The following is a 17256-nucleotide window of genomic DNA, read 5'->3' as shown; positions in this document are numbered from 1 at the left end:
ATTGACATTAATAATCTGCTGACTTACAGAAAAGTAATTCTATTTATATTATGATTTTCATGACATTATTGTTACTACTCTAGCACATATCACATGATTAGAATAAAATTTTCCAATTTCAACATCTTTGTTACTTTTATGGATGATGATTTTGAATTTCATGTTTGTTGCTCTAGAGTGACTTGAAGTGACATGAAGGTACAATATGACTGTAGCCAAAGATCCTTCTTGTGATAAAGCCACTGAGGACCATCCCACTATTTGGATTTTCTGGGGTGCTTAATACTGCATCCTTTGGAAGGAATATCAGCAGGATTTTGAAAACCAGGAATGTTGCCATTCAACATCCTGTGTGAGTTCTCTTATCTCTTTGGCACAGTTTCTAACAAAGACAGACTATTATTTTTGTCTCTGTGCCCAGATGAGGACTGTACTAGAATCACACTAAGCATACATTGGCACATCTACCCATCCTAGCAGATTTCAACAAACATTTTCCAATAACAACATTCATCATCTCCAAATGAGGCAAAGTCATTTCTCTCAAAGGTGCTACTTCTGCTTTGGCTCTAGCATCACAGAAGAGATTCAAGATGTATGACTTAATTTCACAGTAGTTTGTTTTCTCCCATTACTTAAAATACTTTTGAGCAATGGAAAAATCTGTAAACCAAAATCATTTAAAATGAACAACCTCTCTCTGGCTCAGTTTCTAAATCATCAGTGGTTGTGGAAGAAATTTACAATAAACCTAGGAGATGATATAGATGTTGATTCCCATAGGGAATCTGAAATATTTGTCCCGAATGAGTAAATTTATAATACCAAATGGTCCATTATTGGACATTATAAATTTTCCAGCTAACTCATTCCTGGTTGCCAGCATTTTACCCTCATGTGCTAGGTTGGGCTCATCAGTTGGTACCTAGCACACCCACCCATGCAGTGGCCTCCACTGTATGCACTAACCACTGCATGGGTGGGTGTGCTAGGTACCAACTGATGAGCCCAACCTAGCACATGAGGGTAAAATATTGGCAACCAGGAATGAGTTAGCTGGAAAATTTATAATGTCCAATAACAGACCATTTATAGTGGTATTAAACCTAGGAGAGCTAGACAGGCATTTTTGAGAATCTCTGGTTTTGCCTGTCCCTTTCATTCTAATAACTTACATAATCATTCATTTCAGTGTCTTAGTTATATAATGAAGTTCTGTTATGATTTTTACAGGTAGTGCCTTCATCTGCCCCGAGTTCCGTCACCTTATGGCTGGAGTACAGTTTGCAGACTCTTTCAACTTCAATCCTCATAAGTGGATGCTTGTAAACTTTGATTGCTCGGCACTGTGGTAAGTTGACTTATTTCCAGTCATCAGGAAAATACATAATCCATAATAGTCAGAATCTAGTTTTCAAAGTTGTGGTGCAGAATCATAGCTTTAAAGAGTGCTTTAATAAGAGAAACCTGATTCAGTAGATTTGCAAGAGATTAAAAAATATCATATTCATTGCAAAATCCTTGAACTCCTGTATCTCCTGGGAGCAACAGAAAGTGAAGATACTTCAAATACTTAGTACCGTATTTACGCGAATAATCCCCACCACCGAATAATCCCCGCACCCTAACTTTAGGGTAGGCTTATTTTGAAAAAAGAAATGCCAACTTTGACGCAAAAAAACACATCCCAATTTCGTGCCTCAATTTTTTTAAAAATGCAGGTATTTACGCGAATAATCCCCGCCAGCGTATTTATGTGAATAATACCCGCCACCGAATAATCCCGCACCCTAAATTTAGGAAGGCTGATTTTGAAAAAAAAAAAAATGCCAACATTGATGCAAATAAAACCCGCACCCCGATTTCGTACCCCAAATTTTTAAAAAAATGTGCGGGTATTATTCGCGTAAATACAGTATTATCATGTTACCACAGTAGTAGTGATTTTATCTTTTTAAATATTTAATTTTCAAGAAACATAATAGTCCTCCAGGCTTTGTTTTGCCTACAGGTGAAGTGTACACAACTGAATTGGTCAGTGGAGAAAAGAACTAACAAAGAGAGGCCATACACTGGGGAACACTGAACAGTACCTCGTGTATAAGGGTTTAGGTCTATATGCTTTCATTTTAGAAAAAATTGAGGACAAATGTCATGATGCAGGATCTGCTTTCGGACTAAGTGGAGATGATAAAACACTAAAAGGTGAATACATTTTACCGTACTTAAAAATGGCAGGTCCACAACCTAGTAATTTCTGAAATGTTAATGAATCCCTGATTCCAAGGCAACGCATATATACTTGCAGAGTTAAAACACAGTCAAACGGAGCAGTGGGCAAGTGGTTACCATACTTGTCTATGAACCTCTATGACATGAGTTTGAGTCTCATTGTACTTTTTTGTACAAAATAAATTGTTATTTGAGGGAATGTGAATATAAAAATGTGAATTAGGCAAACTGCAGTGAACTTTATTTTCTACCTCAAGTTAATATGTATAGAGAGATCCACAGTTCTAGCCCTTCAGGCATACAACTCAATGTTGAAAACATCCTATGGATATGAGTTATGAATTTTAGGTAAATGAAATATAATCAAGTATGAGAATATGTTATTTATTTATTCCTAAAAATTACAATCTTTTTCTTAACCATCATTATCCAGTCGATTAAATTAGCAGTTTGCCTTTTTCTACCACTATGAGCACTAATGTGAGTCAAACTTAAGCACTTATAACTACATTCAGTGTGGACATTAAAAAAAAAAAAAAAAAAAAAAAAAAAAAAAAAAAAAAAAAAAAAAATCAAAAACGCAACATACTACAGAACGAATTATGTAAATAAGTTAATTTCACTAGGATTTTAATTTTTAAAAAAGAAAACGACTGGGTGAGTTGGTCGGGCGGTTAGGACCGCACAGCTGTGAGCTAGCATCCGGGAGATAGTGGGTTCGAACCCCACTGTCGGCAGCCCTGAAGATGGTTTTCCGTGGTTTCGCATTTTCACACCAGGCAAATGCTGGGGCTGTACCTTAATGAAGGCCACGGCCGCTTCCTTCCCATTCCTAGGCCTTTCCTATCCCATTGTTGCCATAAGACCTATCTGTGTCGGTGCGATGTAAAGCAAATAACAAAAAAAAAAAAAAAGTAAAGAAACAAGCAATTTTAGGCTGTTTTTCCAGAATTGCATTTAGACCAGAAGTGATTTTTGAAATTTGTTTTTCTATCCAAGACTTACAATTTGAAACCTTTCTGGGCCCTTTAGCTCTTCAACTTTCAGCATAATTGAGGAAATTGCTTAATTTTACTTCTTTCATAGTATGGGGACCCCTACTTTGTCTGCTAAGAAATATTTTCAACATTAAAAACTGTACCTTCGCCTTCTGCAATTATAATTTTATTATAGATATTTAAATTTAACTAAATTAATTTCTTGGAAAAATTTGCTTATGTTTTCCTTCCTCTGCTCTTCAATTAATGGATGTTAGTAACCACATTTCACATTTCCTATCCGTTGCTGTTTATATCAGGTTGCCAACAGTAATGGCTTGGTCAACTATCTTATTATAGAAGAAAAATATCTTCCAAAACTTTGGAAAGTGGTGAAAACTCTTTCCTTCACACATGGAAGATTATATCATTTCGTACATGTGCAATATATCTTTTGATGTTATCTTATCACTACAGCTTTGTCCGACTCGTTGGCTGAACGGTCAGCGTACTGGCCTTCTGTTCAGAGGGTCCCGGGTTCGATTCCCGGCTGGGTCGGGGATTTTAACCTTAATTGGTTAATTCCAACAGCACGGGGGCTGGGTGTATGTGTTGTCTTCATCATCATTTCATCCTCATCACGACGCGCAGGTCGCCTACGGGAGTCAAATAGAAAGACCTGCACCCGGCGAGCCGAACCCGTCCTGGGATATCCCGGCACTAAAAGCCATACGACATTTTTTTTACTACAGCTTTGACTGTTTAGACAGAAAGAGAGAAGTGAAGGAGAGACATATTACACATGCATTTCGCTAGTTGTGTTGGGTTTTAGAGGAATGGTAGAGGAAGAGGAAAGCATGTGTGCTAAGAGACATTATTAACTCTCATGGTTCAATTACTGTCTCCCTCTGTGTTCTGTATCATGATTTATGATCTAAATCACTGTTAATAAGAGTCTTGCTGAAGTGAGAACCAGAGAAAAGTGCACTTGGTGAGTTTGCCATGTGGTTAGGGGTGTGCAGCTGTGAGCTTGCATCTGGGAGATAGTGGGTTTGAATCCCATTGTTGGCAGCCCTGAAGATTTTTACCGTGTTTTACCATTTTCACACCAGGCAAATGCTGGGGCTGTACCTTAATTAAGATCACAGCTGCTTCTTTCCCACTTTTAGGCCTTTCCTATCCCATGGTAGCCATAAGACCTATCTGTATCGGTGCACTGTAAAGCAAATTGTAAAAATTAAAAAATTTGAAAAAAGAGAGAGAAGTGCTATTAATCAGTGATATAATTATTAACCTGAGAATTAAAATATATTACTCTGAAGGATGACTGAAAAATATCCTTCATTAGGAAAATACACTGCTGGCAAAACAAAATCAAGTTTCTGAAAAGTATTATGACAATTCCATTAATTATAATTCAAATTGCATTAATTTTTACATAATTATTTTTATGATTTATATCTAGGTCCTTGGCTGAAAGATCATTGTCAATGCTTTTGGTTCAGAGGGTCCCAGGTTCAATTCCTGGCCAGGTTGGGGATTTTAAACTCTTCTGGTTTTAACTCCTCCAACTTGGGGACTGAGACTTTGAGTGTGTCCAAATGTGAGGCGTGTTTTTTAAATAAGCGCCGTTTGAAAATAACTACACAAGAAAAAACGATTTTCAAAACACAACATTTATTTGCAGATTCTACATACTTTACTTTATTTTTCAACATAGCTGCCAAGTTTGTTTGAACACTTATCATACCTTTAAACTAAGTTTTTTGAACACCCTCTTCATAGAAACTTGTTGCTGCCCTGATAACCATGACCTTGCACTAGGACAGGGTATGTTTGGCCTTCACCTTTACAGGCAAATGTGTGCATCTCCATTCCATGCTCTGTTGTTTCGATTTGGACGTGATATGCAAAACCCATGTTTCGTCCCTAGTTATGATCTGACTCAATATGCCATTACCTTCTTCAACATAACGAGTCAAAAACGTCATTGAACACTCAAATTTTTGGTTATGTGGTCCTCCATTAGGAGTTTAGGGACCCAACGGGAGCACAGTTTCCTAAGGTTTTCAGAAACAACGGAGCGGGCGAGTCGATAATCTTGAAAATTTGAGCAAGCACAGAACAGAACTGTACAGGTTAGCAACAATTGCAACTGAGCACCGCTGTTCCCGAGGCATGGCAGCACATGCGCTCATTATGACACGCGCACAGACTACTAGGGTCTACAACAAAACGGCCCTTACTTAAAAACACGCCTCATACATACCTCTTGATATACACACAACACACTACACTACCAATCACCACAGAAATACGCAATAGTGAATACATCCCCCCCACATAGGGTTGGCATTAGGAAAGGCATCAGGCTGTAAAACAGTGCCAAAGCCATTTGTACAACACAGTTCACACTGACAATCCCACCAGGGTGTGGAAAAAGCAGTGTAAGAAGAAGAAGATTCAATGATCTCCCCAGAAATGTTCATCAGCTGGCTAGCAGGAATGAGTAGCTGGGCGGGGAATTCTACTTAAAAAATGAATATGATAAAATCTCAATTTATTCCCCTCAGGGCATTAACAATAATATCAGACGGGTAAACATTAACTGCAAAATTTAACTATTTTAGTGTTATCATCACGAACAAGACATAAGAGTATTTTGAACTAGTGTTCTGCTCGTTCATAATCATATAACGGGCGAGTTGGCCATGCGGTTAGGAGTGCGCAGCTGTGAGCTCGCATCTGGGAGATAGTGGGTTCGAACCCCACTGTCGGCAGCCCTGAAGATGGTTTTCCGTGGTTTCCCATTTTCATGCCAGGTAAATGCTGGGGCTGTACTTTAATTAAGGCTACAACCTTATTTTTTTATTTAATTTTCTATTACATCATCTGTAATTGGGACATCCTCTAGGTGATAAATAAATATATTATATTCTATTCTATTCTATGCCTAGGCCTTTCCTGTCCCGTCGTCGCCATAAGACCTATCTGTGTTAGTGCGACGTAAAGCAAATAGCATAATCATGTAACTCCGCAGCTTATCACTCGGTTGCTGTGGAGTGCCTTACAGGTTTGTAACATCATGCAGAATAGAGTGCTCTTATGCGATTCCGCGCTAATCCATATACCGCTCGCACACTACACTACACGATAGTCAAGCTATACGTTTAAACTCCGATGTAATTGATTCAATTTTTCTGACAATAGTGAAGATTATTAAATAAACACTCTTTCAGTATTTACGTTATAATTTGGAGCACCCAATGACTCAAATATGTATTAATATTATGTAACTAGTGTACGATTAGGTATATATGGCAGGGCAGTGCGTCCATTAAAAAGGTCCTAGGGAAAACACTGAGATTTATAACTTAATATTATGTTTATTTCATTCATGTTCTTTGAAAACATCCAAATGTTTTGCTTCTTTTAGCCAGCAGTAATTTATGTGGAGAGCCAACCATACTGAATCTAAACTTCTTTTACTTTCACAGGGTAAAAGATGCGCGTCATCTGGTTGAAGCCTTCAATGTAGAACGAGTTTACCTAGCACACCAAAATGAGGGGAAGGCTCCTGATTACCGAGTAAGTATTGCTATTGGATTTATTTTCTTTTCTTACTACCTTTCTTTCTTTATCTTATCCCTGTTATTTATGGAAATGCTGGAGCCACCCTCATTCATTTTAGGTTTTGGCCAGAAGTTGAAGGCTGGATGCTCTTCCTGTTCTCATATGATTTTTCAGATGAAAGATTTCACTCTAAAATTCTCTGGAATTCAAACTTAGTCATCTGGATTGAAAACCAGAAGTTAATCATATCCCACAGTATTATTGCAGAACTGAACTGTTAAATTCAATACAAAAATGTTATTGCATACAGACTGTACACTTATATATATATTTTTTTTTGCTAGTTGTTTGACGTCGCACCGACACAGATATGTCTTACGGCGAACGGCAACAATGGGACAGGAAAGGGCTAGGAGTGGGAAGGAAGCGGCCGTGGCCTTAATTAAGGTACGGCCCCAGCATTTGCCTGGTGTGAAAATGGGAAACCACGGAAAACCATTTTCAGGGCTGCCGACAGTGGGGTTCAAACCTACTATCTCCCGAATACTGGATACTGGCCGCACTTATATTTGAAGATAATCAATAATATATTCACATTATAAATATTTAGAGTATTAAGAAATTGAATACAGTCCTTAATGAAAAAAAAGTAGTCGGTTGTTTAACAAAGTGGCACATTAAAATATGCTCGGCAAGTAAATGTTTACACGTGATAAGTCATTCTTGGATCCGTATTGAAAGTACTTGCATTAAATAAAACTAGTATGTTTTCAATACTTTTTTTTTTTTTTTTTTTTTTTGCTAGGGGCTTTACGTCGCACCGACACAGATAGGTCTTATGGCGACGATGGGATAGGAAAGGCCTAGTAGTTGGAAGGAAGCAGCCGTGGCCTTAATTAAGGTACAGCCCCAGCATTTGCCTGGTGTGAAAATGGGAAACCACGGAAAACCATCTTCAGGGCTGCCGATAGTGGGATTCGAACCTACTATCTCCCGGATGCGAGCTCACAGCCGCGCGCCTCTACGCACACGGCCAACTCGCCCGGTAATACTTATTCAATATTTATTGTATACTTATTCAATATTTATTGTATTGAATAGGTGGGTAAACAATAAATACATAGTAGTTTTATTTAATACAAGTAAATTTTTCTCGTAAAATACATATCATTTGCAAATGAATTCAGATGTACTGTCAAATGCGGTGTTCAAAATGTGATTAGCTGGTTAAAATCATTGTAATTATAAATTTAATGAGTAAAGAACTGCAATCACAGATAAGGCTATTTGCAGATGATGTTATACTGAATAGAGTAGTAAATGAGTTGCAAGGTTGTGAGTGACTGCAGGGGGATCTAGACAATGTTGTGAGAAGGACAGCAGATAATGGTATGATGGTAAACAGGATGAAAAGTCAAGATAGAGATATACAGTGGGAGGAAGACAGCTTCCTTGAAGATCTGAACTTTGCTGATGACATCTGTCTAACATCCAGTAACATTGAAGATATGGACTGTGAGCAACCAAATATGTTTCATTTTCCGCAAAACCACACAACGGTTAACATAGTATCTGCAACAGGACTAGCTCCCTCAGCAGATGATGGGTAGAGTAACAGATTCTGAACCCTGAGATCATGGATTTAAACACACCAGAGGTAGTCAAAGTTTTAAAGAGTGGAGAAAAGCCCATTTTTCAGTCCATGTCATACAATGTCTATGTAAAAGATCTCTGGTGACACACTTGATATTTACCCAAAAAAATTAATACACAAAGCTTCTTTTGTCTCGCTGTCCATATTTTTTAATGGTCCAAATTCACGTTTGTTGCAGACCAGATCAGGTAAAAATTTGAAGATCCAAATTACTTTGATTATCATGATGATGATGATGATGATGATGATGATGATGCTTGTTGGTTAAAGAGGCCTAACATCGAAGGTCATTGGCCCCTTGAGTATCTTGCATAAGCTATTGAATACCTTGCATTATTAAACAATACAATCTTTAAACAGATGTTAAATGATCATTGTGGGGGAAAAAATATATCCTAGAGTCCATTCCAGCTATTTGCTCTTTGAAGAGAAAGAATGTCATTTTCTCACCAGCAGAGGTGAAAGAAGGTGCCGGGATGAATGGGTCTAACTACAAAGTCAAAGTTAATTTAAAATTTTAACAAAGGTTATATTTTCAAAAAACAACAAAACTTTAACAACTTTTCATTTAGTGAGATAACAATGACATAGCATTTTAGAAACAAGACTTAGAAAGATCCAAGATTCCAGAACTTTAACATTCTTGGGTTACAAGCCCCTAGTATTACAATTTTGAGTTCCCAGCTCAAATTTTACAGACAAGCCCAAATTTGTTCAAAGGGCAGAAAGCCCCTAATACCTGGAGCACTTGTTCCCAACTTCAGACATCAAGCCTCACAGAGGCACTTTTACAACACTAGAAAAGACCTGACACGCTCTCAGTTTTTCAAGCCTATTCAAGGCAATACCTACAATTACACTCATAATTACTTGCCACCAAGGCACAAAAAATGAAACACGGGTATCTTATACCCAACCTACTGGGCCTTCATGGAACACGAATAATGGTTAAGTAAATGGCCCTACACACAAATAGAATGGAGGCGAGTACTTGAACTCCTAGAACAGATTTCTTAAAACCTAAGGGGCACTAGGCCGATGACACAGGAGCAATTCCCAAACTACTGAGGTGACTCACATAAGAAAAAAGAATATTAAGACTTTACAGAAGGAAGAAAACCAGTTACAAAACGCATTCACCTCAAACCAACATGAAGGGGAGGTCGAGAGGGTGCATCACTCTCTATCCTTGATTTACAGTTAAAGATTTATGAAATTTTTACATGAGCCGAAAGGAGATTTACATTTTAAAGAAGTTGGTTACATAGTTAAAGTTTTGAACCTTTCCCTTGGGTTAAACTGCGGAGCTAGCAAAAGTGAAGAAGTTAAGTGGCCATACCTTGTCGGAGTACTGCTGCCTGATGAAAGAGGCACCTCCCGCCCCCTGCTTGACACACACACTAAGATGTTGATCAAATGGCCAAGAGGCGTGAAAATCCGCAGTTTATAAACCCTCGGGGAAAGTTCGAGACCTTTCATGAATAATCAAGACACACCCACAGAATTTTTTGGTCAAATTTAAAAGTGGCCCTCAGAATTGAAGAAGAAATACAGGATTGGTTAGAAATTAATTACAAAAATTAGGTATTGGCTGGATTCAAAACTGGCAGAAAGAAAAGATAAATATTGCCAACCCAAAAATAAATGAACATCATTTAGTAAAAAAAAAAACTTATGAATACAAAACTTCTTCAAAAAAGTTCTTTCACTTCGCACCAGGGTGCATGATCATAGTTTTCTAGCAGTGACATCTATGCGAGAATGTCCAAACTTACTGATGATCGGAAAACAAAACAAGTTGAAATTCACACAGTACTGGAAACTTCACAATGACAAAATTACGTTGAATTACAGTAGTGACATCTTCTGAGAAAAAGTTTAAGTAGGTCTAGCTTTCAAGTTCACTGTTTCTCCTGTAGAGGAGTTGTTTTAGGTGCAAGATTTAAATGTGCGGCGTAGAGGTGTACCTCCCGGTACAGTTCAAATTCACGTTTGTTGCAGACCAGATCAGGTAAAAATTTGAAGATCCAAATTACTTTGATTATCTTGATGATGATGATGATGATGATGATGATGATGATGATGATGATGATGCTTGTTGTTTAAAGGAGACTAACATCAAAGGTCATTGGCCCCTTGAGTATCTTGCATAAGCTATTGAATACCTTGCATTATTAAACAACACAATCTTTAAACAGATGTTAAATGATCATTGCAGGGAAAAAAAAAAATCCTAGAGTCCATTCCAGCTATCTGCTCTTTGAAGAGAAAGAATGCCATTTTTTCTCCTTCATTGTAGCTTTTAACTTAAAAATAATCCCCTTAAATAGATGTTTTCACTTATTATGTTCTGTAGTGTACATCATATATGTTGTAAAAATGGTAAAATTACTTGGATTGACTTGGCATTGATCCAGGCATCTCTTCCTTGCCATACCATTTTAATTCTGTACTAAAGTTTTCCTTAGTATAAACACTACATACATTACATGACTTAATGGCTGAAGACATCCACATGTAGTCATTACGGCCCTGGTAATTGGATGTTCATTGTTGTTATTAGTAAAATAATTTAAATTCTATTCCATTTCTCCAGCACTGGCAGATTCCACTGGGTCGGAGGTTCCGTGCACTCAAACTGTGGTTAGTGATGCGCACGTATGGTGTTGAAGGTCTCAGGAAACATATCAGACATCATGTAGCTTTAGCACAGCAGTTTGCATCTATGGTGCGTGCAGATCCTCGCTTTGAAATTACCTCTGATGTTAGCCTGGGACTTGTCTGCTTCAGACTCAAGGTATATATTTCTTTAATCATTTGAAGTTTATCTACTATATATGTTGTAAGTAAAAATAATGTTATACCGAGATTTAAATTGATGATGATGATGATGATGATGATGATGATGATGATGATGATGATGATGATGATGATGATGATGATGATGATGATGATTCATTTAGAAGGCTGGAGCATTTTAATTATCATTTACTTGTACCTTTGTGAAATCTGCAATAACTGCCTATGTTAATGTGATGTCACAATGAGTATATTTAGTCATTTTTTAATGCTAGGATGCTAGGTTTTGCAATGAGATACTGGAGTGAGAGTGGGAAAGCTCAAATGAAGACAACTTTCAGGAGAGTCGCTCCAAATTAGGTACTTTAACCAGTAGAACAAATTGCTCAATTTCAACTTTCTTATCTTCTTCTTCTTCTCCTATGTAAGGTGACCAGATGCAAATAGATAAAAAGGAGAACAAAACTATTTAAAATGGAGGACAATGCCAGTAAAAAGAGGACACAAGAATACTCCATTGACAGTCTGAGTTTAGACATATATTCTGATTTTCAAGTGCATAAACAAAATTTATCCATTTCTATATTCATCGTCATCATCATTTTACAGTTCCAGTTTCCTGGGTAGTGTTGGCGAGCCTCTTCCATTCTGTCTTGTTGAGATAGTAAATTCTTACAAAATTTAAACAATGAAACTAATTTACACACCTTGCTGGTACTTTTCTGAAAATACAGTTGCCTTCAGAAGTTTTTACGTGTCTGAAATATACTTATAGAAATATATAAATGTAAATTCCTTTAGATGATATTGAATAATGCCATTGAGAAGATTTTCACAGATTCTACTTTGAAATGGTTCCAGTTTGACCCAGGGAGTTAACATTGTGTCGAGAAGAATAAGATTGGTTTAGGTTTAACTTTTTGTACTTTTTACGTGTGCATTGGCTGTTGAGTTTTCCAACGCTCCAATCCATCATAATCTTCTGAATGACAGCCCACCAAATCCAAATGCTGTCTTCTCTGCAATTTATTGTTGCAGATGGTGGAATTCTTCTTCGAAAGACCTTTCATTGTTGACTGTGTAAGACAGGGCCTCTCAGGGCACATGCACCAGTGCATTGCACTGTGCAAAAGACGTCTTCGCTTGGTTGACCAGAGTGCAAACCTCCACTCGTTGATTTGGACCAATAGCGCTGTCTCTCTCTTTCCTCACGCCTGTCTCGCTTGCTCTGCCTGTCTCCCTCTTCCTCACTTGCTCCGTAGCGCTCCAAATACGAGCCGAGTTGAGCTGAGCTTAGCCGAGTAAGCCAGAGACGAAGCGTTGGTCCGAGCTGAGCCAAGTGGGACCAATGCACAGTGCACAGGAACTCTGTGCCTCAGTTTGCACGCGTGAGATTTTGGGTGTTTGAGAGGCCCTGGTCTAAGGTATCACCTTGAGAAGAGGATAAATCCTCGAATTACAATTCTGAATATTATTCAGAAAGGTGAATTATAATAGATGCTCCTAACATGGAGTACAGACGCCTGTTGCAGCTGCTCCTGACATGGAGTACAGACACTGCGTAATGGATTTCAGTGACATTTCCTCCACTCTGGGGCCATCAGCCCACCCAAAGGAGCTCATGTGCCCGAAGCCGTTGGCCCCTTTGGGGAGCAGAGTTAGTTACTGCTGCTCCACATTCAGCGTAGAGATGCTGGCTATGTGGCCTGCTCCATTACCGTAGCAGACTGAAGTTGCCTGCCACGAACCTGCTACGCAGGCGTAGCAGGGGGAGAGGTGATACTCCCACGTGGCGCGTCCCAGGTGGCGAATAGGGAGGTCCTAACCGGCTTGCCGGCGGACTTGAGTGAAATAAAATACCTCTCGCGGACCAAACACACACCCCCTGTGGGTGGGGGAGGCTGACGAATAATACACCCACGGTATCCCCTGCCTGTCGTGAGAGGCGACTAAAAGGGGCGACCAAGGGATGTTTAAATTGGAACCGTGAAACTGATTTTGATTCGTGCCATCACGCGGGGAACACCAAGGGTTGCTTTTACTTGTGCGTAGTACCACTACATTAGGTACGAAATTGGTTTGTGAATAGTAGCACACAGGAGCACCGCGCGGTCGTCTTTTGCAGTACCTGTGAATAGTACCACCATATGAGCAGGACCATGGGATGATAGCTACCATGGTTCTGCCTTGCCTATGATTAGTACCCACTATATGAGGAACACCACGGGATAGGGAGAGGTCCCTGTGATTAGTACTCTCATGTGATGAACACCATAGGTTTGCGTTGCCTGTAAATGGCGCCGCAAAGTGAGAAAAACATAGGTCTGTATTAATGTCGAATTTCATAACCTCTGAGTAGTACAATAGTGTGTGGAATACCGCAAGTCTCTGCTACTTTTGATTAGTACAGCAACAGGACGGATACCATGGTTCTACATTACAAGCGATAAGTATCATTCTGAGGGGCCTTTGATCTGTATTTTGGACCCATTTAGACACCAAGCATTCTCGATTCAGGATTGTGCTTTGTAAGTGGTCCCTTGGTCTGTACTATTATTAACTATGATAGTTTTTTGAGACGCATCCACTGATTGTTTTAAATTCATATTCATTCATTCATTCATTCATTCATTCATTCATTCTTCATGGCATTTTTTATTTTGGTCAGTGGATGATTTTGAACTTTTACTTTGTCGTTTCATTTCGTACCATTAGGGGCCGATGACCTCGATGTTAGGCCCCTTTAAACAACAAGCATCATCATCATCATCATGAAGTTGCCTGGCACAATAATAATAATAATAATAATAATAATAATAATAATAATAATAATAATAATAATAATAATAATAATAATAATAATTCTTTATTGATCCGTTTACCCTCCAGGGTTGGTTTTTCCCTCGGACTCAGTGAGGGATCCCACCTCTACTGCCTCAAGGGCAGTGTCCTGGAGTGTGAGACTTTGCGTTGGGGGATACAAGTGGGAGGGAGGACCAGTTCCTCGTCTAGGCGGCCTCACCTGCTATGCTGAACCGGGGCCTTGTTGGGGGATGGGAAGATTGGAAGGGATAAGCAAGGAAGAGGGAAGGAAGCAGCCGTGGCCTTAAGTTCGGTACCATCCTGGCATTTGCCTGGAGGAGAAGTGGGAAGCCTCACGGAAAACCACTTCGAGGATGGCTGAGGAGGGAATCAATTCCCCCTCTACTGAGTTGACCTGCCGAGGCTGAGTGGACCCCGTTCCAGCTTTTGTACCAGTTTTGAAATTTCATGGCAGAGCTGGGAATCAAACCCAGGCCTCCAGGGGTGCAGCTAATCACACTAACCACTACACCACAGAGGTGGACAATAGTAAAAATAATAATTTTGCTCTGAAGGGGGTTCTTTTCCTGCCAGTAAATCTATAATCGTGGATCTCATTCCGAAACCTTGAACACTGGAGTTGAGTGCGTAACTAAATTATGCAGGTGACAGAATAGGCATGTTTGACTTCCCTCTAAATCACTACATTGAAGAAATAAAAGAGGCCAAGAGAAAAAGCAGTTACCGGGTGAGTTGGTCTTGCGGTCAGGGGCACTCAGCTGTGAGCTTGCATCCGGGAGATAGTGGGTTCGAATCCCACTGTCGACAGCCCTGAAGATGGTTTTCCGTGGTTTCCCATTTTCATACCAGGCAAATGCTGGGGCTGTACCTTAATTAAGGCCATGGCCGCTTCCTTCAAACTCCTAGGCCTTTCCTATCCCATCATCGCCATAAGACCTATCTGTGTCGGTGCGACGTAAAGCAACTAGCAAAAAAACATACCCGAGAGAAAAGCAGTTAAATGTATCACAGAGAATGTTCACAGAATGATTAGTGAAAGTAGGCTGCAGGAAATATTGCACTGCTTAAGTTAACGAAAGCTTATATGATTTTAATTATTAGTGATGATTTATGTTGTGAGTGAGTATTTGTAAGGGTATTTCTTATATCTCACCATGTAGGTCTAATAAGATTTTTGTCATGGTCTAACAAATTACTATTATTCTTTTCAGGGTCCAAATGCATTGACAAAAGAGCTATTAGATAGAGTGACAGCTCGCCGACAGATTTATGTCATCTCGGGCATAGTTCGTGATGTCTTGGTGATACGATTTGCAGTGTGCAGTAGTTCAACACAGTCCCAAGATTTGGATTTTGCATGGCAAGAAATCTGCAAATGTATTCCTTCAACTCATGAAAGCATTAATGGAGAACAGAAAAATGTGGAGCCATGCAAAGAATCTGCGAGTAGTGCTAGCAAATACAAGACAAAAGAAAACAGTACCACAAATGGGCTTGTAAGCCACATCAATGGAATTCTTCCACCAAGCAATGGCTGCTTATCTCAGTGCAATGTGTAACCCCAAATGTATAGCTCTTCTAGAATTAGAAAGTGTTTTAAATAATATTGTAGACAGAGATAAGGATATTAAGGAACACTTTTCTGTTACAAAAATATACAGTACAGCGCTCAAGAATAAAGCAAAATAATACATTCTTATAGCTGATATGGTCCAATGTAAATTATTTATCAGTCCACCTTTAAAGCTGGATTTACAGAAATATAAGAATCTTTTTGAAAGCAAATATACTTGGAGACAAAACATGATGGCCTCAGTTCCTGGAAGCGAGCAGTCGATCACTCCGTGCACCCTGATGAGTTAACAAGTTCTAAGTGATCTTTGTTTAGTGTGGAGAAGTTGCCAAACGACTTTCTTCCACATTCTCTTCACAGTTTACCCTTTCTTCGTGTCATGTACAGTAGATGATTGGGAAACTCCGGTTACAGTAGACTAAGTAAATCCTATAAGCTGCTAATAGACACCGGGCTGCCGCTGGAGAGTAGTGGTGTATGGCGAGGTCATCATGTTTTGTTCCCAAGTATAAAAAGATTATGGAATGAAAATATTATATGTACACTGATTTCTACCACTTAGCACACTGTGATTAGATGAGAGCATTATACTGCAGCTAAAGTGTGCAGATTGTGAAGAGAAAAGAAAACTAAGAATAAAAATCATTTTCAAGCTATATTTTTGAAAATAAAATGGGTTCATAGAAATTTTGTTATGGCACTTTTTGTTTCAATAATGCTTGTAATTCTAAAATATTTACATTTTATTTTTGACTGCAGTAGAAACAGTTTTACAAATACTGCCTAACTTACAGCTGAATTACATATCACACATCAGTAGAGAAGAGAATAGTTTGAATGGCACACAAACATTTTATTTTTCACTTTGTATTAGTGCCTACAAGGAAATCAATATGGATGTGTCCTTATTTTCAATGTATTACATACACACACAAAAATCCTCAACAACCTGAACAGGAAAATTGATTTGAGAAATGCAGAGTGAGTGGTTGAATTTTTTAATCAAAATATATAAGGTATACTAAATGAAGCTCTGAAATGTACCATAGTCAAATAATTACCAATGAATTAAAACAATATTTGAAAAGAAAAATTATTTTTTATTTTCTCTTTACCCTTCCCTTCACTACATTGGTGATTTTCTTTTCCTTCACATCAGTAGAAAAGAGAATGGTATGAATGGCATGCAAACATTGTCATATATTATTTTCTTGTATTAGTGCCTACAAGGAAGTCAATATGCATGTGTCCTTATTTTCAATATATATATATTTCACACACACACACACACACACACACACACACACACACACACACACCTGAACAGGAACATTGATTTGAGAAATGCAAAGTGGGTAGTTAAATTTTTAATCAAAATATATAAGGTATAGTAAATGAAGCTCTGAAATGTACCATGCATTGACAAAAGAGCTACTAGATAGAGTGACAGCTCACCAACAGATTTATGTCATCTCGGGCATAGATCATGATGTCTTGGTGATACCATTTGCAGTGTGCAGTAGCTCAACACAGTCTCAACTTCGACCCTTTGAGATGTGGTGTTACCGATGCCTGTTCAGAATATCATGGGTTGATAGAATATGTAACACTGAAGTACTTCAACA

General features: G+C 38.6%; 1 protein-coding gene across 2 annotated transcripts in view; it reads left to right on the top strand.

The window, feature by feature from the left end:
- The window catches only part of LOC136871625 (aromatic-L-amino-acid decarboxylase), a 144563-nt gene extending 127839 nt beyond the window's left edge, over positions 1-16724 (top strand). For both annotated transcript variants that reach the window (XM_067145091.2, XM_067145092.2), the window contains exons 9-12: positions 1234-1351; positions 6707-6797; positions 11033-11233; positions 15270-16724. In XM_067145091.2, coding sequence (XP_067001192.2) covers positions 1234-1351; positions 6707-6797; positions 11033-11233; positions 15270-15617 — 758 coding nt within the window. In that variant the 3' untranslated portion in view covers positions 15618-16724. The remainder of the gene's footprint in view (positions 1-1233; positions 1352-6706; positions 6798-11032; positions 11234-15269) is intronic.
- The last annotated feature ends 532 nt before the right edge of the window (positions 16725-17256 follow it).

This window comes from Anabrus simplex, chromosome 4, assembly GCF_040414725.1.
Source record: "Anabrus simplex isolate iqAnaSimp1 chromosome 4, ASM4041472v1, whole genome shotgun sequence".
In the NCBI taxonomy this organism is placed as follows: Eukaryota; Metazoa; Arthropoda; class Insecta; order Orthoptera; family Tettigoniidae; genus Anabrus; species Anabrus simplex.
Note: the sequence above shows the minus strand (reverse complement) of the source record. Positions and strands in the feature narration are given on the sequence as shown.